At 35.5% G+C, this 25,572-nt stretch overlaps 3 protein-coding genes across 3 annotated transcripts; 2 read left to right on the plus strand and 1 right to left on the minus strand.

The window, feature by feature from the left end:
- The first annotated feature begins 1,354 nt into the window (after positions 1 to 1,354).
- LOC147390400 (epoxide hydrolase 3-like) lies at positions 1,355 to 5,353 on the plus strand. Its single transcript, XM_086417199.1, has 5 exons — positions 1,355 to 1,503; positions 1,594 to 1,808; positions 3,995 to 4,165; positions 4,557 to 4,792; positions 4,972 to 5,353. Exons 1-5 carry the CDS (start codon positions 1,434 to 1,436, stop codon positions 5,216 to 5,218), a joined length of 939 nt encoding a protein of 312 aa, XP_086273325.1. The 5' UTR covers positions 1,355 to 1,433; the 3' UTR covers positions 5,219 to 5,353.
- Positions 5,354 to 7,384: 2,031 nt separating this feature from the next.
- On the plus strand, positions 7,385 to 10,025 carry LOC147390401 (epoxide hydrolase 1-like). The gene is made up of 5 exons (XM_086417224.1): positions 7,385 to 7,522; positions 7,615 to 7,829; positions 8,631 to 8,801; positions 9,334 to 9,569; positions 9,648 to 10,025. Exons 1-5 carry the CDS (start codon positions 7,453 to 7,455, stop codon positions 9,892 to 9,894), a joined length of 939 nt encoding a protein of 312 aa, XP_086273350.1. The 5' UTR covers positions 7,385 to 7,452; the 3' UTR covers positions 9,895 to 10,025.
- A 2,913-nt stretch (positions 10,026 to 12,938) lies between these two features.
- On the minus strand, positions 12,939 to 24,193 carry LOC147390402 (wings apart-like protein 2). The gene is made up of 13 exons (XM_086458082.1): positions 23,374 to 24,193; positions 22,437 to 22,536; positions 19,937 to 20,276; positions 19,032 to 19,144; positions 18,123 to 18,251; positions 17,916 to 18,009; positions 17,660 to 17,767; positions 16,260 to 16,861; positions 14,723 to 14,973; positions 14,282 to 14,438; positions 13,885 to 13,982; positions 13,722 to 13,803; positions 12,939 to 13,317 (listed from the first exon to the last, which is right to left on the minus strand). The coding sequence occupies exons 1-13, from the start codon at positions 23,925 to 23,927 to the stop codon at positions 13,234 to 13,236; spliced, it is 2,712 nt and encodes a 903-aa protein (XP_086314208.1). The 5' UTR covers positions 23,928 to 24,193; the 3' UTR covers positions 12,939 to 13,233.
- Positions 24,194 to 25,572: the final 1,379 nt, after the last annotated feature.

Here is a 25,572-nt window from a genome sequence, read left to right on the forward strand (position 1 = left end):
TGACAAATAGCTTTACAAAAATATCTTATCAACCTAATAGACCACCCACCATTAGTATAATCTTGCATGTATCATCAATTAAGATTTTCAAATTCTTCTTCCAACAAAGATATGGACTAAAACAAAATTAAAAGGGACATCTGAACATAATGCTCTAACAGAGTGAGTGGAAGTTCAACAAGGACGTATGCTGAAATATTGAGAGTATATACACTAGAGTGATAAAACACAAATGAATAAACAGATGATATGTACTTAAACAAAATTAAATGTAGAAATGAGATTCCTTTAGCTGACCACAAATTTTTGGGATTACCCTTCATAAAATCTAAATACCCACATCATAAGGCGAATTCTAAATACCCAAAATATACTTTCTCATCTTTTATATTTTATGTGAGTTTTTACTGGTTGTTGCAATAAAATGACATGCTAATAATTTCAAAGATAAGAATGTAATTTTTTTTTTATCAGTTTCAATGATTTGTGACAAAAAATGATAAATGGAGAATGACATACAGATGAATTTTAAGAATTAACAGATGTAATGTTTGTTGATCATTAGATAGATATTCTTGAAATACCCTAAATGCATATATCATCTCGATAAAATGGACGTTCTAATGAAAACGTTATATTCTTGTTAACAATAGGGTATCCAAATATCCCTTTCAACAAGATAATATACGGGTTTTGAGTATTTAGAGAGAGAAAGACTTTACCAAGTGGGTTATTAAGGGTTTGTTTGTTACAATTTTTTTCGATAGCTTTTTTTGCTTTGGGCCTAAAAGGTCAGAGAAGCATGTTTGCTTGTAACAGCTTTTGTGAGAAGTCCAAAACTACATTTTTGAGAAGTCTTATCGGGGTTGTTTTCACGAGCGAGTCACTTCTGAACTTTTGCTTCTCTTAGACGATTTCACCCCTTCATTTTTTTTTAATTCATCGATTAAACAACATAATCAATTCGACCTCTTTACTATTTCTTCATTGGCTTCTGTGACAAACAAGCTCCCATGGTCGCAGCTTCCTAACTTCTGAACTTTTGCATCTCCCAGACACAAAATCCTAAAATAGAAGTTAAAATCTATAACAAACAGACCCTAAGTTGGATGGGATTTAGAAAGAAATGGGTCATTAAAACGATCGCCATGTAAATACCAAGGGAGATTCCTCAACTCTCAAAACTTAAAAATACCTTTCATATGAGACAAAGAAAAGGTACAACTGGGGACTATCATAATATTGTAGTAGACACAGTACGAAGAAGGATCCCCTCTGTGACACTAAACTACATTTGACATCACGACCGTTGAATCCATCACATTTCATTGGTAATCGTATAGGCCATTGTTTGCCTATTGTTCAAAATAAATAAAAAATTTATCAATTCAGCCTCAAAGGTCTCATCTCCTCTGAAACCAACTAATCTCCAAATGGATCAGATACTTCACAAGTTCATTGAAGTAAGAGGCATCAAGCTTCATATTGCTGAGATCGGAACAGGTTCGAATCCAACGGTTCTCCTCTATTGTGGCTCCATTTCATGTTCATTCTTACTTATTTTCGTTTAAAATTTGTTGTTTTATTTTTAAGGTGATTTGGTAGTAGTTTTCTTACATGGATTTCCTGAGATTTGGTACTCGTGGAGGCATCAAATGATCGCAGTAGCAAACGCTGGATTTCGGGCAATCGCACCCGATTTCAGAGGTTACGGACTATCCGAAGTGCCACCCGAACCTGAAAAGGCATCTTTTGATGGTCTTGTAGAAGATCTCCTCGCCATCCTCGATTCACTTGACATACCCAAGGTATAGGAGAGTCTGGGACTTCTCTTTTTTTTCTTTTTCTTTTTTTTTTGGATCGTCTTCGTACCCAACCCACTGAGTCCGAGTTATCTCAAACGAGACAACTCGGTTTTTGGACGAGTCAATGAGGCTATGGACTCTCTTATTTTCAAGGTAAAAGAGATTTTATAGATTGAATTTGAATTTTATAATGTGAACATCAATACTAGATAAACCAGAATTACTTAGCATCAATGACATTGAGATCGCTCAAATCTCGAAAGATTATCTTTGATATTATCAAACATTGCAAATCTATTTCCATGATTTGATGTTACAAGTAACATGGGAAAAAAAAGTTTTCCTTCACACTACAAGATTAAGGCCAGAAATTGAGGGGATCCCTCTATTGCTTCAATCTCCTAAATAGAACAAATATAAGTTTCTCAATTGATTTGATCATTTTTTTTCTTGATTTGGCTAATTTTTATTAAGCATATCCACCAACTCTTACATCAATATCATCTTGATCTATTGTTTTAATAATGTTTATGTCTCTTTAGAAGTCAAGGTCTAGGATTTATGATTATCTCAAGGTGACGCATGTTAGATGAAGGAAGAAAAAGTAAAATGTTATCCCCCATCAAATAAAATCATTATCATATGAAAATTTATATATATATATAATAAGGTGGCGGTCGGAGCCCTAAAGAGAGCTAAACATTTTTTCAATTTATGGGATAGAAGTTTCGGAATGAGCTGATTTTTTTTGTGATGATGATCTCCATGATGTGAGATCATCCTCACAAAAAATCAGCTCATTCTGAAATTTCTTACCCCATCAAAAGTGGTTTACAAAAATTAGATGGTCCACGATTCTTCAACTTGTAAACTAGGGTTAGAAGTTTCGGAATTAGTTAGTGAGAATGATCTCTTCATCGTAGAGATCATCCTCACAAAAAATCAGTCCATTCCGAAATTTTTATCCCCTATTTTGAAAAATGTTTGGCACATGTTTGGCTCTCTTTAGGGCCTCTAAACGCTTCCCATATATATTATATATATATATATATATGGGAAATGTTCAGCACCCTAAGTTTTACCACACACTTAACAAACGTTTTTTGTCCTACAGGGGTTAGAAGTTTTGGAATGAGCTGATTTTTGGTGAGGAATGATCTCTATGATTAGAAGATCATCCTCCCCAAAAATCAGCCCATTCCGAAATGTTTAGCCCCATGTTTACACGTTGAAAAATCGTGGACGTCCATTTTTTGTAAATCAATTTTGATGGGGTTAGAAGTTTTGGAATGAGCTGATTTTTGGTGAGGATGATCTCCTCACCATAGAGATCATCCTCACCAAAAATCAGCTCATTCCGAAACTTCTAACCCATGTAAGACAAAACGCGTTTGTTAAAGTGTGTGGTAAAACTAAGGGTGGCGAACGGGACCCTATATATATATATATATATATGATTAGGATCCGTATACACATAAAGCTACTCATAAAGCTATAACGTGTTTTGTCTTATATGAGCAAAAATGTTTGGAATGGGTTAATTTTTTGTGAGGATGATCTCTATGGTGAGGAGTTCATCCTCGCCAAAAATCAGCCTAGTATGAAACTTCTAGTCCCATGTTTACAAGTTGAAAAATGTTAGACCATCCAATTTTTGTAAATCAGTTTTAATGGGGTTAGAAGTTTTGGAATGGGATGATTTTTTACAAGGATGGTCCCCTCACCATAGAGATCATCCTCACAAAAAATCAGCCTATTCCGAATCTTTTTAACCATATAAGACAAAAACATTGTAGCTTTATGAGTAGCTTTGTGTGTCTACGGAACCCGACCCATATATATACATGGTGCATAACCAGCCTTTGTCTCCTCCACGTCACCCACTTCATATCTCCATGTGCTTTGACTTAGTCTTGGCCCACACACATGCGGGGGCGTGTTGAGTTTAGTCCCACATTGGACACTCATTGTGTTACCTCTCTCCTTATAAGCTCTTGGGGCTCTCCACTTATCGCCAATTGGTTTTTAGTTAGACACCAAACTTATCAATATGAACAGCTCAAAAAAGTACACATGACTGACAGAAGAGACCTTGCTTTTGTTAGTATAAATAAGAGAAAGAAAAGTAGGAAGATTGAAGTTTCAGCTTAACATGTGACTAGTATCTGTTTCTACTTTTATGAGGACAGGTTTTTGTTGTTGGGAAAGATTTTGGAGCCCGGCCTGCCTACCTATTTGCGATACTGCATCCAGAGAGAGTGGCCGGAGTCATAACATTGGGTGCGCCATTCACTCCGGGTGGTAGCCTCCGCTTATTTTTCAGTCAGCTCCCTAAAGGCTTCTACATTTTGAGATGGCAGGTATTGTTGTTTTCTAACGATCGCAAATCTTTGGGGTAAGGCTTCAATGATGATGATTTGTATGTTGCTACTAATCAGGGGAAAAAAAGTCATTCATCGACACATGCAAAAAGTTCTAAATTTATGAAGTTTCGAGATGCAAAGTTTTGCATCATGAAACATTTTGCAAAATTTTATAGTTATTTTTATTGACAAAGTTTTGCTTGATTTCTCAAAGGAAAACGTGGGGTTCTGAAAATTTTCGAAAATATCTTGACTCCAACCCGTCGAAACACCAAACTTGGGATTTTTTCAACTTTGGCTATGATCAATCCAGTTCTAAGTATTTCTTCCGATTTTTTATTTTTTTGCTTTTATTTTTTAAGTTCTATTCCCATGATCTTCATCCTAGGAACCAGGACGAGCTGAATCGGATTTCAGAAGACTAGATGTTAAGACTGTAATACGGAATATTTACATTCTCTTCTCCAGAAGCGAACTTCCCATAGCAGATGAGAATAAAGAGATAATGGACTTGGTAGACCAATCTGTTCCTCTACCTCCGTGGTTCACAGAAGAAGATCTTGCAACCTACGCAAACCTATACGAAAAATCTGGTTTCCGTACTCCTTTACAAGTTCCATATAGGTTTGGTTTTGTTTTTGTAGTATATCTGCAATTAATTTTTTTTCCTTAATGAAAATAACTTGGAACACTTAGCTTACAAGTTCCATATAGGTTTGGTTTTGTTTTTGTAGTATATCTGCAATTAACTTTTTTTCCTTAATGAAAATACTTGGAACACTTAGCTTCTCGGCTTCATGTAGGGCGTTGCAAGATGTCTCAAGTAAAATGGATCCAAAAGTTCAAGTTCCAGCATTACTGATCATGGGTGGAAAGGACTATATCCTAAAATTCCCGGGAATGGAAGATTACATAACGAGCGGAAAGGTAAAAGAGTATGTCCCTGATTTGGAGATCACATACTTGCCCGAAGGAACCCATTTCGTTCAGGAGCAATTCCCGGAACATGTGAACCAGCTCATCGTCACCTTCCTCCAAAACCATACTTGATCAAAGTACCCTAATGTTTGTATAAGAGTAGCTTGTGATTTGAACATTGAGACTTGAAATCAGAACTTGTACCAATCTCAAATGATCTATAAATGCTACAATATGGTTGACTAGGGATATTTTTGTTGTCAAAAATCTTGTCTCGTTTTATCAAAATCCAACATTCTTACAATGTGGTTCAATTCTCTAGGAATGGACAAATTGGGCAGGTGCCACCGCTCGTTTTACTACAAAAAACACATAACAAGATTCTTCAATTATGCGATAGCTTAATCATCATATTTGGAAAGCATGGATGATTATCTAACTACTAGTCACTTGCATAATTGAACGCTACTATATATCACGTTCCACCAAAACCATACTTGATCAAAGTACCCTTATTGATGAATGATTTTAATAAGATTGGATTGTATTTTTGCCATAGAGATTTGGAATCAGAACTTGTACCAAGCTCAAATGATCTATAAATGCTAGAATTATGGTTGCCTTGGGCTTCTTTTTTCTTCTAAAATTCCATTCAAGCATGGATGGAGCTAAGATTTTCTGCTACTAGTCTATTTCATTTCATTTCATTTGTATATGAGAGACAATGCCCTTAAAGTCAAAGGAGGAAATGTCATCAGTTTTAAAGTATAGGGTATCTCAATTCTCAGACTCTTGACCTTTGTGTTCTCTAATCTCTAACAAAATAATGCAAAATGTCTTCAATCTTAATCCAAAAAGCTATTGATTTCTCTCCTCAAAACCAATCTTCAAACTCTTAGATAAAAATTTTACTCTAGTTTTTAACCTTAAGATTAATCTACCACAAAATTAAAAGTTAAGAAAAAGATAGGATTTTTGAAGTAAAAGATGACATAAAGTTTTTTTTTTATATATATATAGAAAATTCTAGTATTTTCTTTTAGGGGACTGTGGCTATTCTTTAGACTATAAATTAAGAGATTTGCTATTGCCATGCCAATTTCTTTATAAATCACACAAGAATTTCATATTGTTGTCGTGGTATTAGCAAAAATTGGTGTGGCAATAGCAACTCTTTGTATTAAAGATGTGATCAAAGAGAGCATTGTCATTGGTTTGGAACATAGAGGTATCTCAAATATCATCAAAATAAAAATGTAGAGGGGTGTTTAAATTACCCAAAATATGTTGTGGTATGTCATTGATTTGAAAACATAAGGATATCCTTAACGACCCAATCCTTCAGGTAGGGGTGCCGGTCATACTCTCAAACCTTACTTTAGTTCTTTCGGAGTGAATCATTTCTAATCTCCACTCTCAAAATGTTGAAATCCACTCGCATAAAGAATCTTATTTCATCTATCATATTAAGTATTTTTTATTTCTTAAATAATTATTAGTTATGTATGTCCTAAAATATAAATATTATAATGAATTATTATTGAGTATTACAATTAGAAACAACAAAATTTTAATGACTACAAAATTAAAATATTACTATAATTATAGAATTAATTTGAATCCTTCAAAATAGAAGGAGTCGGCTTCAATCATTAAAACATATATTAATTATTTAATTGATAATATTTATATTAATTAAGAATTATTCTGTCCTATGTAATTGGAGGTGATGTGTAGCAGCAACACTAATATGATCAAGTTATATAAATAGTACTCAAAAAAAAAATATACAAATAAGCAATGGATGCATGGTTTTGAAACTTGTATGAGACCAAGATGTATCGCCCGACTTAATTCGGTATTGGAGTTGAATGAGACCAACTCACAAATCAATTTTTTGACCGAGATTTAATACCTCACATTCAATTTTTTTTTATTTTTTGAACGAGATGTCTCAAATGTATCGGAAAACTTATCCAAGATGACTCGATATCGAACCTGGACGAGATGAGACCCAAGACCAAGTTTTAAAATCATGAATGGATGTAAGACGAGTTAAGTGAAAATATAACAATTATAGTCATGGTGAAGTCATGTAAAAATCTATTAGAAAAGTAAATTTATTTTATTAAAAATTATTAATTTTAAATTATAAAAGATGTATTTTTTTCAAGAGAAAGTGTGTAATGATGGATTAAGTAATGTAAACGAAGTGTGTAAAATTGATATTTAAATCTATTAAGGGGGTATCTCAAATATCATCAAAATTTATAGGAGGTGTTTGCCTGCATAATTACCTAAAGTACCCTTGGAAAGTCAAAGGTCTTGTAATTTAAAAGAAGAAGCTCTACTCAGAAGTCCTCAAAATGGATCAGATTCATCACAATTTCATTGAAGTAAGAGGCATCAAGCTTCACATAGCCGAGATTGGAACAGGTTTGGTTTGAATCCAACGGTGGATATTTATTCTCCTCCTTAGCTATTTCATTTCATCTTTGATTCGTTCGAATTTTGTTGATTTTTTTAAGGTGACTCGGTGGTAGTTTTCTTACATGGATTTCCTGAGATTTGGTATTCGTGGAGGCACCAAATGATCGCAGTAGCAAATGCTGGATTTCGGGCAATCGCACCCGATTTCAGAGGTTACGGACTATCCGAAGTACCACCCGAACCTGAAAAGACATCTTATGATGATCTTATCGAAGATCTCCTCGCCATTCTTGATTCACTCGGCATTCCCAAGGTATGCCGAGTTGACTCGTATATGAAAAAGTCATCCTTGTCCTATTGCTTCAATCTCAAAATAATTTATTAACTATATCCACTAATTCTTATCTTGATATTGTCCTCATTTATTGTTTCAAGTTTGAGATTTATCGGGGGACTTTGTTTTTCACTGTGATTCTCACTGTGTTGATGTGATTGCCATAGATGTGTTTTCTTGAGATACAAGTAAAAAGCATCTATAGTTATGTGCGCACCTCCACGTCAGAAATGTGAGAATCAGAGTAAATTCCAATGTCACCTCCATCATTATTTTTTATGATTATACGAAGGTGACAAATGTATGATGAGGAAAAAAATTTTTATCCCAACTCATTGTGGCATCTAAAAACATTATTTGATGCTACATGGTTGTATAAGACAAAATTCTAACAACTTTAAACTAAAATAAAAATCAATAAAATCATTAATTTTCACCCATTGGATTTTAATTTTAAAATTGGGAATTCAGTAGCCGCCCATTTTCAACACCTTGGATATAGCTCAAAAAAGACTTTTTTTAATCTGAGCTTTTCGATGAAACCTAGAAGGCTATGGTGTTGGATTGCCAATGTGATAATCCATGTGGGCCCAATGACGCTTAGTAAGATTTGAAATCTTATTAAGATGGTAAGGCTAGCCTGGTTCTATAGAAATTTATATATGAACAACTCAAGAAACCACACACAAAAGGCCTTGTAAATACTAATTAGGAAGATTGAAAATTGAAGTTTCAGCTTAACTTGTGACTACTAATATCTAGTTCTACTTTTATGAGCAGATTTTTGTTGTTGGGAAAGATTTCGGAGCATGGCCTACTTACATATTTGTGATTCGGCACCCAGAGAGAGTGGCTGGAGTCATAACATTAGGTGTGCCATTCACTCCTAATCGTAGTCCCCGCTCATACTACAGTCAGCTCCCTAAAGGCTTCTACGTTTTGAGATGGCAGGTATTGTTGTTTTCCATCAACCATAAATCTTTGAGATAAAGCTTCAATGATGATGATGGTGCTGGTGGGTATTTTTCTACGACTCTTCCATGTCATTAAAATTCACAAAAAAAAAAAATGTCATTTATTGTACATCTGCAAAATTATCTAAATTTGTGAAGTTTTGGGGTTCAAAGTTTCGTATTGATTTTCAATTCGATGAAGTTTTGTAGGATTTTTTAATGAAAAACATAGGGGCAAGCATGGATAAAATTTTGCGACAATTTGTTGTCTACAGAGAACAAATTTTTGTTTTACACCGATTTACAGTACAAGACCAAGGTTAAGGTAAGTTGGTAAGGCTTGTGGAGTGTCAATATTACAACTTTGGTTCGAAACACGTTGAACCTGCCTTCACCTCTATTGAGCACTAACCCTTGCATGCCTAGCAAAAAAATCTGATTATGATCAGTCTAGTTCTAAGCATTCTAAGGATTCTTTTGCATGCTTGTTTGTAAATTCTTTTTTGAATTTTCAATGATTTTCATATTAGGAACCAGGACGAGCTGAAGCTGATTTTGGAAGATTTGATGTTAAAACTGTAATCCGGAACATTTACATTCTCTTCTCTAGAAGCGAACTTCCTATAGCAGATGAGAATAAAGAGATCATGGACTTGGTAGACCAATCTGTTCCTCTACCTCCGTGGTTCACAGAAGAAGATCTTGCGATCTACGCAAACTTATATGAAAAATCTGGATTCCGTACTCCTTTACAAGTTCCATACAGGTTTGGTTTTGTTCTTGTACTAATTTTTTCTCCTTCGTGGAGATTACAAAGGACACTTAGCTTATTGGCTTCATGTAGGGCGGTGAAAGAAGACTTGAGTAAAATGGATGCAAAAGTTGAAGCTCCGACACTGCTGATCATGGGCGGAAAGGATTATGTCCTCAAATTCGCAGGAACAGAAGAGTACATAACAAGCGGAAAGGTAAAAGAGTATGTCCCTAATTTGGAGTTCACATTCTTGCCCGAAGGAACCCATTTCGTTCAAGAGCAATTCCCAGATGAGGTGAACCAGCTCATCACCACTTTCCTCCGAAACCATACTTGATCAAAGTACCCTAATTATTGTATAATGTTTGAATAAGAGTAGCTTGTGTTTTGAACATAGAGACTTGAAATCAGAACTTGTACCAATCACAAATGTTCTATAAATGCTACAATGTGGTTGACTTGGGCTTTTTTTTTTTTTTTTTGATAAATAACTTGGGCTATTTTTTCTTTTTCTTTTTTAAAATTGTCTTGAGATTTTTCTTCTTTCTTGTCAGTTCTACAAAGAATTTACAAACCCTACTACTTGCTGTTTGATGAATCCAACATTCTTATAATGTGGTTCAATTCTCTAAAGAATGGACAAATTAGAACCATGAACAACCTAACAGAGCTCTTTCCCTCCTTTTGTTACAACCTTCCTTGACCATCCGGCATTGAGCAGGCACCAGCGCTCATTTTACTGTGAAAGATTCTTCAATTATGTGATAGCTTAATCATCAGATTCAGAAAGCATGGATGTTTATCTAACTGCTTCTCATTTGCATAATCGAACGCAACCAGCTGAAGAGAGCTTCTTGAAAATTGTGCTCTTCGTTGAACCACGACCTTACAAAGCTGAGAATCATTGGTGAAGATTATTATGGGACAAACAAGTTTTTCCACTTTAAAACCAACTTTAGGATCTTCTTCATGTTCTCAAACCCATTAGAAGAAAAATATCAAGTTGAAGATTCTAAAAAGGCAAGATGAAGACCCAAATGTGTTAGAAACACATGTAACATATTGCCTTATTAACCTTGGTCAAATTGACCTTCACGGTTTTGTTTCCAAATCGCACAAGGATTTTATGATATTTAGGAATATCAATATTAATAGAATCCCAATATAATTAGAACTCTATATTCTTTAAAAATTAGTAAGAGACCTTGATGGATAGGAAACTTATTAAAAGAATGATTATAGACCCTCAACCTTCATCTATAAGAGAGGATCGGTTATCCCATATTGAGCACGTTGAATACATGATATTTGTGAAAAACAACAAAATAAGAGAAGTGATATCCATCAATCACTAACCCAGTCGATCCACATAAAAAGAAGGAGGAAGGTGAGTTTAGCAATAAAAGAAATCAAATTAGATTGAGGTTTTAAAGGCTATAAAGAACATGGATTGAAGCATGTACCTCCAACACATTGAATCAAAGATTAAATTGCGAAGGCACAAGATAAGTAACTATACCATATTTTAATTTAACATGAATATGTATGTCTGAGATAGTTTTTATTAGGACAATGAAAGTCTTGGTGTAATATTTGAAAGTGTAAATTTTATAACAAAATGCACATGAATGGAGATAGTGAAAGTAGATATGAACACTCTTTCAATAACAAAAGACGTGGCTATGGATGAAGTGGAATGGAGGGATTAGACTTGTTTAGTTGATCTCAAGTCTTTGGAATAAGGGTTCGAGGACAATGATGTAATCGAAGGTAGGTGTTTTTATGAAGCAATTCAGTTCATTTGAACTATTTGGAATCTCTTAGAAAGAGATTTGGTCTCTTAAAAAAATTCAGAAATGAGAATTTTCTCTCTCTTGAACCATCTCATTTTAAATTCAAATGCATTTATTCGACATGGAAGCTCAAGGTACCAAGGTCAGATTCCTGCTATATTACAGAGAACCTGAGATGGTTTGCAATGAGTATTAAATATCTTGATTCTTGAAAGGAGGAGACACTATCATGAATTAAAAACAGTGAAAAATAATTTAAATGGGAAGAAAATTGATATAGCTTTTAAAGGCTCTCAAAAGCATATATGGAACAGAGAGAATCTACAAGAGAGAAAATAATGAGTAAAAATGAGGATGCTTGTTGCTAGGGCTGTCAATGGGTTGGGCTGCAAACAATCAAATGTTGTTTGGGCCTCAAAATAAAAGCCCAGTCCATCTAATAATCGAGTTTGTTTCTAATAAAAATCACACATGTCCAAGCCTGGTCTGATTTGCAAGTATTTGGGACTATTTATGAGTTGGAGCCAATTTTTTTCCAATATATTTATCTTATATATGTAATAAATATAGTTTTTTGAAAAACAAGGGAAAAACATTGATAAATAAATCAAAATTTTATGAAGAAGTTGAAGACCAGGGAGGGGTGTTTCGATCATTTTCTATTAACCACTCATAGAAGACCTTGGTAAGGATTCAGGTTATTATTAGCACAGGCGAATCTAAAATATTCACCAAAACTCTGAGACTCAGTGGTAACGTGGTACATCTAAATTGCCCTTTTTTTTCATGTTTTACTTCGTATGCAAATAAATATTAATTGGTTCATTTTTATTTATTTATAAACATATATGCATACCTTGCATGATCATTATTTTTTATTATTAAATGAATTATTTTTCATTCTTTTGACTAGGCCAGCAAGATTAATGGCAAGTAATTTATAGGTGCAGGCGGATCTTGGTATCGACACCCAAGACTTCAACCAACTTGGCAAACGTATGGACATGTTCAGTCACAAAATCTTATTTAGTAGAGATTCCAAACACTTTACACGCTTTATTTGGATTGAGAGAAATGAAGAGAAAAGAAACTCATTCAAACAAAACAAAACAAAGAGAGAAGAAATCCAGCTTCTTTCCATCTTGTTTGATTTAACAGTAGAAAAACTTATGTTTAAAGAGAAATAGAGTATGAGTCATAATTTTTAGTGCTCTTATTAGTCATGAAGATTTCTTTTCTCTCCAATTTGAAGTGAGAGAAAACTGACTCATTTTTCTCTCCATTTCTCTTCATTATTTTTATTTTTTTTCTCCTCACTTAACAATCCCAACAAGAGAAAGGAAGAGAAACTCACTTTTTTTTTCTTTTCTTCTCTCTCCATTTCTCTCAATCCAAACACACCATTAAAGTCGGTCAGATACCTGAGACAACTCCCCTAGTACGAAAATATTAATTGAGTTGAGGAAATGGCTGGTTCAAACTGGTTGATTTTTTTTTTAATAATCCATCCTGGAGGTGCCTTCGAGGCTGGTATGGCTTGCTAGAGTCATCTCGATCGTGGACAAGTTCTAAAATCATGAGAGGGAGAGAGAGAACTGAATTGAAAAATTAGAATTCTGATGTTCATTTGTATACAAGAATCCATCCAGTGGGTAGAGAAACACGACTTACACCAAGAGGGTGAAACAAAGATGAAAAAATAATGTAAAAAAAGAAAAGATGGGAAAGAAATGTTAAAAAAACAATCTGATTACAGCAGAGACCTGTGGTTGGCCCAACCCATGGGGCTGAGCCATTCCATCACCTCAAGGAGTCGTGAGGGCAGCGAGAAGAAAGACCAGTAGAGGAATACAAACGTAGGGCTGTGAAGAACTTCCATGTTCTCAAATTCCCCTACAAGATTCAATTACTTCACTCACGGCCTTATGAGTTTCCGGTGAAATCATGTTTAACGTCAGATGGAATGCCTGGAAACAAAGCAAGAAAACAATCATCACCACTTATAAGAGAAACTTATGTATTACAGCATCACATGGTCCAACCCATCAACCGAACACATTGTTTTTGGGTGGTTGTTTCATCTTTTTCTGAAATCAACAAAACTAAGGTCATTGTCAGAAGCAAGGTTTAAAATAGTCTCAAGGCGATGTTTCAATTGGGACTGAAGAACCAATAAAGTCTCGATTGAAATATTCAGAAATAGTCCAAAATATTTTGAGATTTTCCTAAGCATTCAATGTTTAATGGTCAATTTAGTATTCCTGCCTCGGCCAGAACTGAATGTTCTACCAAAACAGAACAAAACTTTGAACCGTGATGAGAAACATCCAATCATATCCAACACACTTGAAAAAACATAACAAATACCTACCACAAATCTCTCCAGCACGGGCACGAGAATCTCTAACTTGTGATCCGGGAGACAGCAAGCAATAGATTCACGCACGTTCTTACTGATAGCAGCACACAAACTTGAGTTGAATTTCATAGAGAAATTATTTTAGAAGAAAAAAAAAAAAAAAGGCTGCACAAACCTTTCAGTTGAAAGGAATGCAAGAAGCAGGGCTGCATAAGCCTCTATGATCATCTTCTCGGCTTCACGCTCACCTTGCAGCACAACATCCTCTTCAGTCTGTTACAATGCAACAAAATTGGTGAATCTTTTGGTCTTCTTTTATGTCCTGTGAATGTTGCCCTATAGACCACTTCTTTTTATTGGTGAAACATATATTAAAAAGACAAGATGAATACCAAAATTTACAAAACACCAAAGAGGGTGAGGCTTTGAGAAGACCTATGATGGCGAAAAAACTATTAAAACAAACTAGACTCCTTTAACAATAGCGGTTCCTGCCTTATGCATTCTGTTGGGACCTGTGGAAGGCAAGAAATTGACTACAGTCAATAATCAAATATGACCGAGTTACATACCCATGGTAATGGTCCTCCCTCTTCTTCAGCTGCCTCACCAGCTCCTTGGTTGGCCAAAAAGATGGAGCACAGCAGGGGAATTACATCCCTCTCACTATCCATCACTTCTGATCCTCCCAAAGTAGATAAGGAAACACTGGTAGCTGCAAGCCGTGATCTGTGGAAGAAATTATGGTTAGTTTTATAAAATAACAATTGAACAAATTCCCTTACATATGCCAATATGTTATTAAAATTTTCATTTGCTCAAAATTTATATAAATCAATAGTAGCAACTTGTTGAATTTCAAGTTTACTTTGCAAGTTTTAAAACACCGATAGTAACAGATTGAAGAGAGGATGAGAGGAAGGAAATGCGCATTGAAAGGTTCGTGTGGTTTTTCTATGTAAGGACGTCCTTGACAAAGCATAAATAGCCAATAGTAAGAAATGAAATATAACCTGTTTCGACTATCCTTCTCCACCAAGTTCACAAGCAAGCCCAGAATAGCAACGAGAAAATCCAACTCTTTATCAGTGAAATGCTTTTCATTTTGCAACAGAATAGTTTTTTCTGTTTGGCTGCATGGATATAAGCATGAACTGAACGACGGGAAGTGCCCAATGATCAAAGCAGACAAGGTTTCTAGTCCACCACAAGCAGCAATTTGCTTACACCCTTCAGGATTGTCATTTGTTAAGTTCATCAGAACCTAACAAAAAAGGAAAACAAATTAAAGTTTTAAAGATTGCTTCCATGCTCAATATTGACACATAACAAGCGAACACTACAAAGCTAACAACTAACGGATAAAGCACCCTGAATGAGGGAGAAAAATCTGATATGACGTCAGTGAACATTTTAGCAATAAACAAGGTAATCTTTATGGCACCTCTATGAAGATACTACTGACGTAGGAGCTGCACAGATAATCCTACTGAAATTTCAGTTATGTCTGAGCTTTTCTGGACCCCTAGATTTCATGTAAAATCAGGAATTACTTTCAGCCTATGGTCTCGGGTTCTAGCCCAATTTCAACCCATTATAAGAACCAATATTGCAGTCCAACAAACCTAAATTTCACACATTACATGGGTTTATTTTGTATTGTTCATGCAGAAATAAAAAGGACTTTTAGTTGGATAAAACCAGTAACAAAATGTGCCACAATACCACCCCTAATAATAAGGAAATATCGTACATCGTATTTGGACCCAGTTTAAAATGAAGGAATACAGAGTGTCTTGATTAAATGGGTTTTGTGTTGTTCATACCGGAAAAAAAAAGGACTTTTGTGTAGATCGAACCAATAACAAAAGTGGGCCCCAATACCACCCCTAAAAATAAGGAAATATCGTACAGCTCATATGTGAAGTCCACTCTAAAATGTATGCATATAGAGTATCTTGATAATATTTGTGAACCCCATGAAGAACTAGTGCTCTCTGAGGTCATCAACATATTAGACCTTTTTTCTTTTTTTTTTAGTGTAAGCTTTTCAAATAATTTAAGGGTCTTTTCTTTGAGGACTTCCATCTTTGGCTGGAAGCTTGTGCTCCAGGAAGTTTGCAGCAGGTGATTTTTTTCTGTTGCCATTTAGTCTTAGGCTGACCTTGTATGATTTCCCTCTTTCATTTAATGAAAATTTACACAACACCCTATCCTTTTAAAAATCAATCCTTTATAAATAATAAATATTTTCTTCAACCCATCAAAATTAAATCCTGGGTTTTCCTCCATCAATTTGGGTATCGGAGCAATTGTTCTGCATCACAGTATGCGATCAGATTAGAGAGAGGTATGCATGACACAGAGGATTGCATGCATGGACTTGAACCCCACTACAAACGGGGTGTACACCAAGGAGGTCTCTCTGGGCTAAAAGTAGGCAAGGTTGGCCATTCAGATAGAAACATCAAGATCTACAAAAAATTATAAATAAATAAAAGGACAACAAATAATGAAATCCATTAATACAACGCATAAAGAAAGCAATACCTTAACAGCAGTAAGAAGACAGTCAGCCAGAAGGTTGGAATTTTCTTCTTCAACTGCAGGTGAACAAGTGACCTCGCTAGAATGATAATTTCCCCCGTTATTTGATTCGTGGTGGCCCATCATCAGCTGGGCTTGACACTCATCCTCTTCTCTAACTGTTACCCTGCTAGTTAGAGTTTGAGATCCTTCGTTTCTCATGGATAACAAATCCCACTTCGAGGGTACAAATTCAACTTCATCAAATGCAAAGGGATCTTGGCTCTCTTCTAGATTGCTGCATTTACTGTCTTCAGTAACATTACGTCTCTTACCTAGTCCTAAACTCATTTTTGGATTACTGGCATTTCTGGGTTTTATACCATTTGAACTCTTTGATGTCCCATTACATGAACCTGATGTGGAAGAATTCTCTTCCTTCTTCACCGAAAAAACATCAGCAGTAAATGCAGAAGTAGTTTGCGAACTAGATATAGTATGCACCGACTGAGAAGTTGACAACCTTTGATATTTTGGGGATACCTTGAAGCCCTTTTCATGAGAGGCCTTTTCTTTACTATAAAACCTTCTTGAAGAATTGCTAGATAAAATCCCATCTTGGTCAACTGCAGAATTACATAGAAAATATACCAAGTTTTAAATCAATCCATATGCCTTCACTATTGGAGATAATATCAATAAATATAAGAATATTATTAGGATTATATTACCACTGACCGGTCCCAATTATGAAATTCAAAAATAATATAATGTTGATTACTGTGAGTGCCATGTCCATATGTTTGGGAATGGAGTAATTAAGGGTACAGTGGTCATCACTAGTACAAGAGACCATCATCACTCAATAAAACACAAGTCTTTATTTGTAAGATGAAAATGAAATGAGGCAAGAGTAATTCATTAAATAAATAAAGGTTTAAATGAGATGCCTTGGAGTATACTTTAGGAAGCTCACTTAGTTTTCTTCTAAACTAAGTGGGAAAAAAATCAATAATATTATGAAGTCAACAGGATTCTAGTTGCCAAACCATTTAGCTGGCATGAAGCATTGTCAGTAATGATGGTGAGGAAGTAGTGGAATAAGAACCCTTAGTTAAACCTAAGGACATACTCCCCCACGTGTCGTGAGGATTTAATATGACGCAGCACCCGCTCAGATGCTTCCTTATGGAGACCCCCTGGCACCTACCCTAGGAACCCGAGCAATCATACATAACAACACTGGTCAGTGCTAATCTACAACAAGAGCAGAAGCTCAAGACGAAATCAAATAATTCCCCGTATAACTAGAATCGATCTCCTCACATGTCAGATCATTTTGATGCAAAAATAACTTGAATATCAGTACATACAATTGAAAAAATGTTAACAGAGAAAAAAGTGAAAATAGGACTAACAAGTACCTTCAGGGTATTCCTTCAGTAGATTTTCAACGGCATTATCCACACTATCAGAATGACAACGAGATTTTTTATCACTGGAAATGGAAGAACTTTGAAGCAAAGAAAGACCTACAAAGCAATGTCAGTAGCATCAGAAATTTAATACTCCAAGCAAAAGAAAGACCCCTACATCAGAAGTACTTTGTAAGATAAAATTGAGGAACCTAGGGAACCAAACAGGAAAAACTGTCTGAGCTAATCACTGTGTTCTCTTTACCTGAAAGAATTTTGATGGCACTTATTACAAGACCTGTGAAAGATAAGGGGAATCCCTCACGGTCCAATTTTCCGTTCATCCCAAGCAGATGATTCTAATGCAAGAAAACACAAGATTACATAAGTGATGATATTCAAATGCTAATCAGCATTATGAAGCCATGAGTACTCAACACCACCACAACAAAAAAAAACATTTTACTGATACCTGATTATCCTTACTTAGGAACGTGGCATTCTCCATGATCTTCAAGCATTTCAAAAGCAGTACTACAGTTTGCAAAGCTACATCATCTTTCAACTCTCGAATAGAAAGCAAACTATGTTTTGACCATCCCTGCAAACAAATACGTGCATATAAGAATTAAGTATCCATAAGCTTATGATATATGAACATGTTATTAACATTGACAGAAATCATAACACAGATGCTTGCGCATAAGATATCACCCAAATGACAAGGGAATGGAACCAAAATGGTATGTTCTCGAAGTTATGAAACATTCAAATCATCATGTCAGAACTTAAGAATGCGTGTGAAGGGCATCGGAGATTGTCACCAATCAAGGTATTATCGAAATCAATTCCCATATCTATCCAATCACACACTCTTAGTGAAATAGCTCTTCTGGAGTTTTTTTTTTATCAAAATTCATCTAGCCTTGGTAAAATAGCTCTCTTGAGATTTTCTTGGAATTCATCTACACCTAGTAAAGCAGAAGCAGATCAATATGTGTGTAAGCGCATGGTTTAAAGATTGGTTTCATTTCATGATGTTTCGTACGAAATATTTTGGATTTTCAACTTGTCGAGACCAAACCACAAGGAAATTGAAACAATTGAAGTTCCATTCAACTTCTCTAACATATTTTTTCTGATTTACAGATTTACAAGAGAGATCTGAGGAAGAAAGGAAGAGAATTCTGGGGAGGGGGGGGGGGGGGAGAGAGAGATATGCAATCGGGGGGTGGGAGATCCATAGAGCACTTTCATTTAAATTATAATATTAAAATTTCTTGAACAAATTAAAGATTTATGAATGAGTCTTGGATCAATTATTCAAGTTATTTCCATCATGATATATTGTACAGATTGCAAATAAACATACAGATCACACCTCCATAATGGAATGGCATTTCACAGCAACATCAAACACAGAATCCAGTCCTCCAAGTTCTCGCAATCTTTCCTTAAAATTTCCTCCAACTTTTCTTACTGCATTGGACGTGTCTGGACAAACACACACCAGAGCAAAAAGCCAAGATCAATCAACAAAATTATAATAATAATAATAATAAAAATAAAAGATTTATCTGTTAATAAAAGGGAAAAGCATATGAAATGTATATGAGCAATGAATTGTTAAGCACCCATTAAAGAACAAAGAGCACAGCTTTACACACCTAGGGTATAATTGAATTCTTCCAAATGCATAAACTTGAACTACATAATAACAATAACAATAATAATAATAATAATAATAATTATGATTACTTGTGCTGAAAGCAACGCACCTGAATATAATTATAGAGTATACAGCAGCATCTTTTGCAATACTGAAAGATAAGAAGTATGGGTAATTTGACAATCAATATATTTAAAAGGTTTTGTGACAACACTGGATTATTGATCTGAGAGGGAAGCTATGCTTACACCTTCAATGACAAATGGTAAGGATACAACAAAATATCAAAGGGGAAACCAGCGAGGTATAGGGAAAACTGAGAGGTGTGTTAATTAAAGTCGGACAATATTAAAAATGTGGAATTTCTAAATCTAACAGAACTTTGACAAGCAATCCTTGGGCCCATACCACAAGAATTCTTTTGATTCTCAAAAGCTAGATGGTATTGGTTGACCTAACAGGTCTCTACAAAATGATTTATTCAAGATTAATTGAAGGGGGTGGAATTATTTGACCATACATAATAAGACTAATGTAGACAGTCACGCTCAGAAGAAAATCTAAAAAACATCATTAACTACTAGATGGAACAAAGAAGGGAATGTGGTTTAGACTACCTTCAAGAGAAACAGTAGTTAAGCATGCTTTCTCCATCGTTAACAAAGCTATCCATTTTGGGCTAAGCTCTGGCCTCCCCAATCCCTCATCGTCCCCGTTGCTGGATGGTATCTCATTGCAACTTAATAAAATCTCCTGAACTTTTGAGATGATTGCGGTGGAGCTAGCATCTAGCCTTTTAGATTGATCTCTCAATATGCCAGGATCCTTCCGTAAAGCTAGAAGCTTACACCCGATGGTTCGTCCTTTCTCCTCAGTGGTAGTTACCATGGGTGGACTCAACAATTTAAGTAGGAATCGGATACAACTAGGAGAATCTAGAAGGTGTTCATCTTGACCCTGAAATAGTAAGAGAAAATAATCATATGAAATAATATAGGTTATTCTACCATTTATGGTGATATCAGAATGCCATAAAATAATTTCAATTAACAAATGTTTGAAAAATCAAAGAAAACAAAGAAGTCACATTAAACCATTTTCCTCTTAAAACTTCAGGATACAGATTTTACACAAAAACAACTTAAAAAATGATAGAAGATATCACGACTACAAAGAATTTTGGCAAGGAACAAACCTTCAGCAATTTTTTCCCCATTAACAATATATAAGCAATTGATCATAAGACATAACAAACAAGAGATAAGGATGACAAACCGCAAATATCCCCACACATATGCATGCACATAGCTCCATTATGACTCATCCATAGATAAAAGCACCGGGGAAGGACTTATAAATCTCTCGAACAATGAAAAAGTACAAAAAGAGACTATTAGATAGATAAATAGACTCAAGAGACCTGGCTTAAATGTGGCTATTTCAAATCTCAGATTGCTTTCCTTCCTCAGACCTCTCGCATTTTGAAAGTTGGGAATGTTGGGCCTTTCTAGGAAGAGAAGGGATTTTATCTACCACCTTTTGCAGTTTTTTGGGGTCTTTGGAAGGAGAGGAACTCTCGTGTATACAAGGGGAAGGAACATGCAGTATAGGAACGCATTATTAGTATTTTGGGCTTTCTCTTTCAAATAGGTAAGCCAGTTTTGGGTATTTTATTCTTTTGACGCAAGTTGTTTGAGTTTAACGGTGTCTTCTTTGAGGACTTTCTTTTCAAATGAGACTCGGTTTTGAAAGCCAACGAGCTAACCTAATGTACTTGTTATCTTTCAATGGTCATATCAACTATCGTGTTTTTCTTAATACAAATCCCTTTTATATATTTCACAAAAATAGGTATGATGCATGTTGAAGATTAGAAATCGATACTCATGCTTTTAACTCTTATGCAATTAAAAACAAGACTATTGTATGACTATTTTATTTTTTTATGAAAAAAAAAGGGTGATTTAGACATGCCCCTCCATGTGTTGGTCAATATTAGAGGTACCTACCCCCCCACCCCCTTTGACCTAGGACTTATCAAAAAGACTAATATAAATGACCTCATCTTCAACCACAAGCTGATTTTCTCCTCAAAACCAATCATCTTCAACCTTAGGGTATAGGTTTTTACCCTCTTCTTCAAGCTTAAGATTTCAACCTTCAAACCTCAAGAAAAAGACAGGATTTTAGAGAAGTAGAAGACTAATGGAATTTTGGATAGAAAAATCAAGGGTTTCTATAAGACATTATAAACGATGGATTGAAGACAAGATTGAATAGGTTAAAAGTAGTCTAGTCTAAATGTTAGCAATTTGAAAATGAAAGATTTTTACCTTCATCTTCAACCTTAAGATTTAATCTCCTTCAACCATTTAAAACCTCAAGAAGAAGATACAATTTTTAGATAAGGAAAAGAACGATTTTTAGGTAGAAAAATCAAGAATTTTCTACAATACATAGAAGACGATGGATTGGAGACAAGGTTGATAAATTAAAAATAGTTCACCCTAGAGATTAACATTTTGAAGGTGACAGATTTTCTGAGAGAAAAATCAATGGGCTTTGGCTTGAGGTTGAAGACAGGGGCAATTAGGTCATTTTATGTTAGTCTCTCGGACAAAGAATTAGATCAAGTGAGCGAAAATAATCTGATTCACTTGCAAAAAGGCACCCACCTAGTCTTTTGTCATTTCACTAATTCCCATCTTCCTTTCAGAATAAGTAGGATGACCATCAAAGTGTGATTGCAAGTGTTGAAGCCTTTTCCATTCTAGAATAGATCAAGCGGGGTTGATAACCCATCCTAGTAATGCAAACCTAATAAACTACTGAGAATAGCAAGGACTGCTCACGAAATTCACTAGTTTTCACACAAAAATTGATTTGAAAACCAATTCTAAGTAATCTTTCAGCAAATAAAAATTCAAGAACCAGTATTTCCCTAAGTTGCCGTTCTTTCTGAGCAAAGCAATAATCCATTTCTGAGACAGAGTAACCTTTAAAGAAAATTTCAGTTCACAGACGGAGCATTGCCACAAAAGGGAACCAAAATTATTTCACACTTCAAAGATGGATCCCTAAAAGAAACATTCACCATGCAGGCATTCAACTACTTACATCAGTTGCCAAAAGGTAGAAAAGAGCTGCAGCAGCTAGAGTACTGGGGGAATCATCAAGGTTGAGAGCCAGAATAGCATCAACTATTGCCTTGGCCGTCCTGAAAAAAAATTGTTGAACAGTTTAAGAATGTAAGAGTACTCGTAGAAAAGCACTTCCATGCCTGAGGTGAAACATGAGGAATAGGCACTAAATTATTATATTAGAAAGAGACCTGATGGTCTATCGAGTATCGTCTGCGCAAGAAATTTAAATCAATTAGATCCTAAGGTGTGACATTTATCAATCAAATGTTTAGACTGGTCCATTAAGAAATGATGAATGGTTCAGAAAATAATCAAACGTGATTTACATTTGGTAACCCGTTCTTACTATTTTCCCTATGGATACAATAGATTTCCTCCACCAAGAATGCCATGAATTTTGAAAAAAAAAAAAACCAAAAATCTAAGAAACAAACCATCATCAAGGGCTATGTGTATCATATTTCAGGGAGGATATAACTTGAGTATGTGTACAATGTGGGAATTGTCCTTATTAGACACTTTGACACATATTTACTTAAGTTCATATTTACGAACTACAAGATATATATTTTTGAAATCATGAAAATGAGTGTATCAAGATATATGCCGAATTATATTTCGAGCCTATTCTATGTCTTAATAAGACAACTATTGGACAGATTTAGTAAAGAAACAAAAAATTCTTGCTTGAAACACCAAATATGAGAATGGGTCAGTAATTTAAAGAAGAAGAAAAAAAGACCCATGACCCGTGTTCACCAAAGCTGTTAAATATTCAAAAATATGCATTCTATACTGATCTATGAACAATTACATATAGATGTTGATCAAAATTTACACGATTCTGAAATAAGTGAAATCTTGCAAATTCAAATACCATAAAGAAATGAAAATTCATGAAATTCAGTTACCCTTGAGCTCTGAGAAGTCGACGTTGAGTCGCAGTGGCACAAATCGATAATAGAGACAACAAACTAGCCCGACGGATCCGAAAAGGTTGAGCCTTCCGAAGCCCATCCAATGCAAAATTCACCTCATCGACATGCTCCATCATCTCCCCGAATTCTTGCGCTTCCATCAAAGTCGAGGTCGCTGGCACAGAAATCGACCTCACCCCCTTCGAAATCGAAGATTTAGAATTCTTAATTTCTTTCGATTCCAGCTTTTGGTGTCTCGGTTTCTTCGATTTGGGAGCGATTCCATTACCCTGCGACGACGAATCAGCAAGGGTCGCTCGATGAGGAACGATGGGCAACAAACCTTGAGACGAATTTGAAGCGTGGATATCGGAATCGAATGTCCAAGGAGACGAATCTTGAGAGGAGAACGCATAGCTGTAGATTTCTTGAGAGGGTTCTTGTGGAAGCGATTCTGTGAAGGTGTCTTCTTGATCTCCATTAAAGCTCGAATCAGAATAGCTCCCGTTAATGCAACGGGTTCGACGACCGTAGGTTCGAACGATCATCTTGTGATCTTATCTTGAATCATTCAAATCTTTCATACAGTGAGATTAAGGAGAGAAAGAAAGAGAGATTAAAAAGATTGGATTGATGAAGATTTCTAGGGTTTCAGCTCACGTTCAGAGCCTCGTGGGGAGGAGAAGAAGAAAGGGAGCTAAATATCGAGGACGACAGGTACGAAGCTGTGTAAGAAGAAGTTTCGTTTCTTTTTTATTTTTTTCCTGAAAATTTGTGCGTTTTTTCTCCTTTTTTCAAGTTGATTCTTCTCTCTTGGTTTTGAAACACAGTACCTCTTTTCGTATCGCTTAGCTCACAAAAAATACCGAGTTGAATCTTACCCGACGAGTCCAAACGGATTCTATTGGCACACCAAATTTTATGTAAAACATACCAATATATACATCCGTGTCGAGTTGAACCGAGTTTATGAGTTTTAAAAAACCGCTGAACCGAGTATGAAGAAAGGAGATGTTAGACTGTACCTTAGATTTAAAATCCTCGATAGTCGTGTCATTTCAAATTTCAATTTAAAATAATCGCATCCATTGAAGTTCAGATCTAGTACTGAGATCTCAAGAAGTGAGGGTATTTTGGTCCATTAATTTTGTAACGGACATCAGGGTTCTCATACGTATTTGTTTCCTATTTGAAGCACTTTAGACATTGGTACGATCGTAAATTGTCGCAAATAGTTGTGCTAAATAAAATGCGATCTGGGTTATCCTTTCGCAAATATTTACCTCGTTCATCGTAACTCGGTGTAGATTTTGTTTTAGGGTTTTGTTAATGTGTGCCTTTGTTGCACATGTTAAAGTGCAATAAAAACACCTTGGGAAAAAGCATCTAAGGGTATTTTGATTAAAAAAAATTGCTTTGAAGGCATTTTTGGCACAAAATTCGATTCCTCGGTATGTTTGTTGCACTTTAACGTGTGCCCTTGGGACAATTTTAACAAAACCCTTTTATTTGTCCATGTGAAAATGGCAAAAAGATGGAAGATTTTGGTTTGAGGGAGCCAAGGAAACAATTTTTTTTTTTTGAAACCAAGGTGTATGGACCCCTTGGAATACCCAACCAATCATAGCACGTGCAGTGCCCTCTCCCACACATGCACAAGGTAATTTTTGGGAAAAATACATGGGGATAGCCATCGAGTGGGCTTTAACTTAAGGGTATGTTTGATTGCATGGAAAGTCACTTTCCATGGAATTTGAAATTCATGAAAAATTAGTTGTGAAAAATAGGTAAGGTTGGAAATCAAATTCTATTGTTTGATTTCACTTGGATAAAATCATGAAAAATTATGAGAAAAAAAAAAAAAAAAAAAGAGAAGGAGGAAGAAGATGATAGGAGGGGGAGAAGAAGAAGATGATAGGAGGGGGAGAGGAAGAAGAAGATGACGAGAAAGAGGGAGAGGGGAGGATGTGGTGACGGTGGCAATTACAACGGCGACGGTGGAAGCGACGACGGAGATAAGCGAGGAAGATGGGGGGAGAACGTGGTGGTGGTGGTGGTGGTGGTGGCGAAAGAGGTGAGGGATGAAAAAGAAAGAGAAGAAGAAAAAGAAGAAGAGAGATAGAGAAGGTAGTCGGAGACGGAGCTGACGGCAACAGCGATGACGAGGACGGCGAAGTTAGTGTAATGGTGGTG

Source organism: Akebia trifoliata, chromosome 11 (genome assembly GCF_017979445.1).
Source record: "Akebia trifoliata isolate Shusen 1 chromosome 11, ASM1797944v1, whole genome shotgun sequence".
NCBI classification, from domain to species: Eukaryota; Viridiplantae; Streptophyta; class Magnoliopsida; order Ranunculales; family Lardizabalaceae; genus Akebia; species Akebia trifoliata.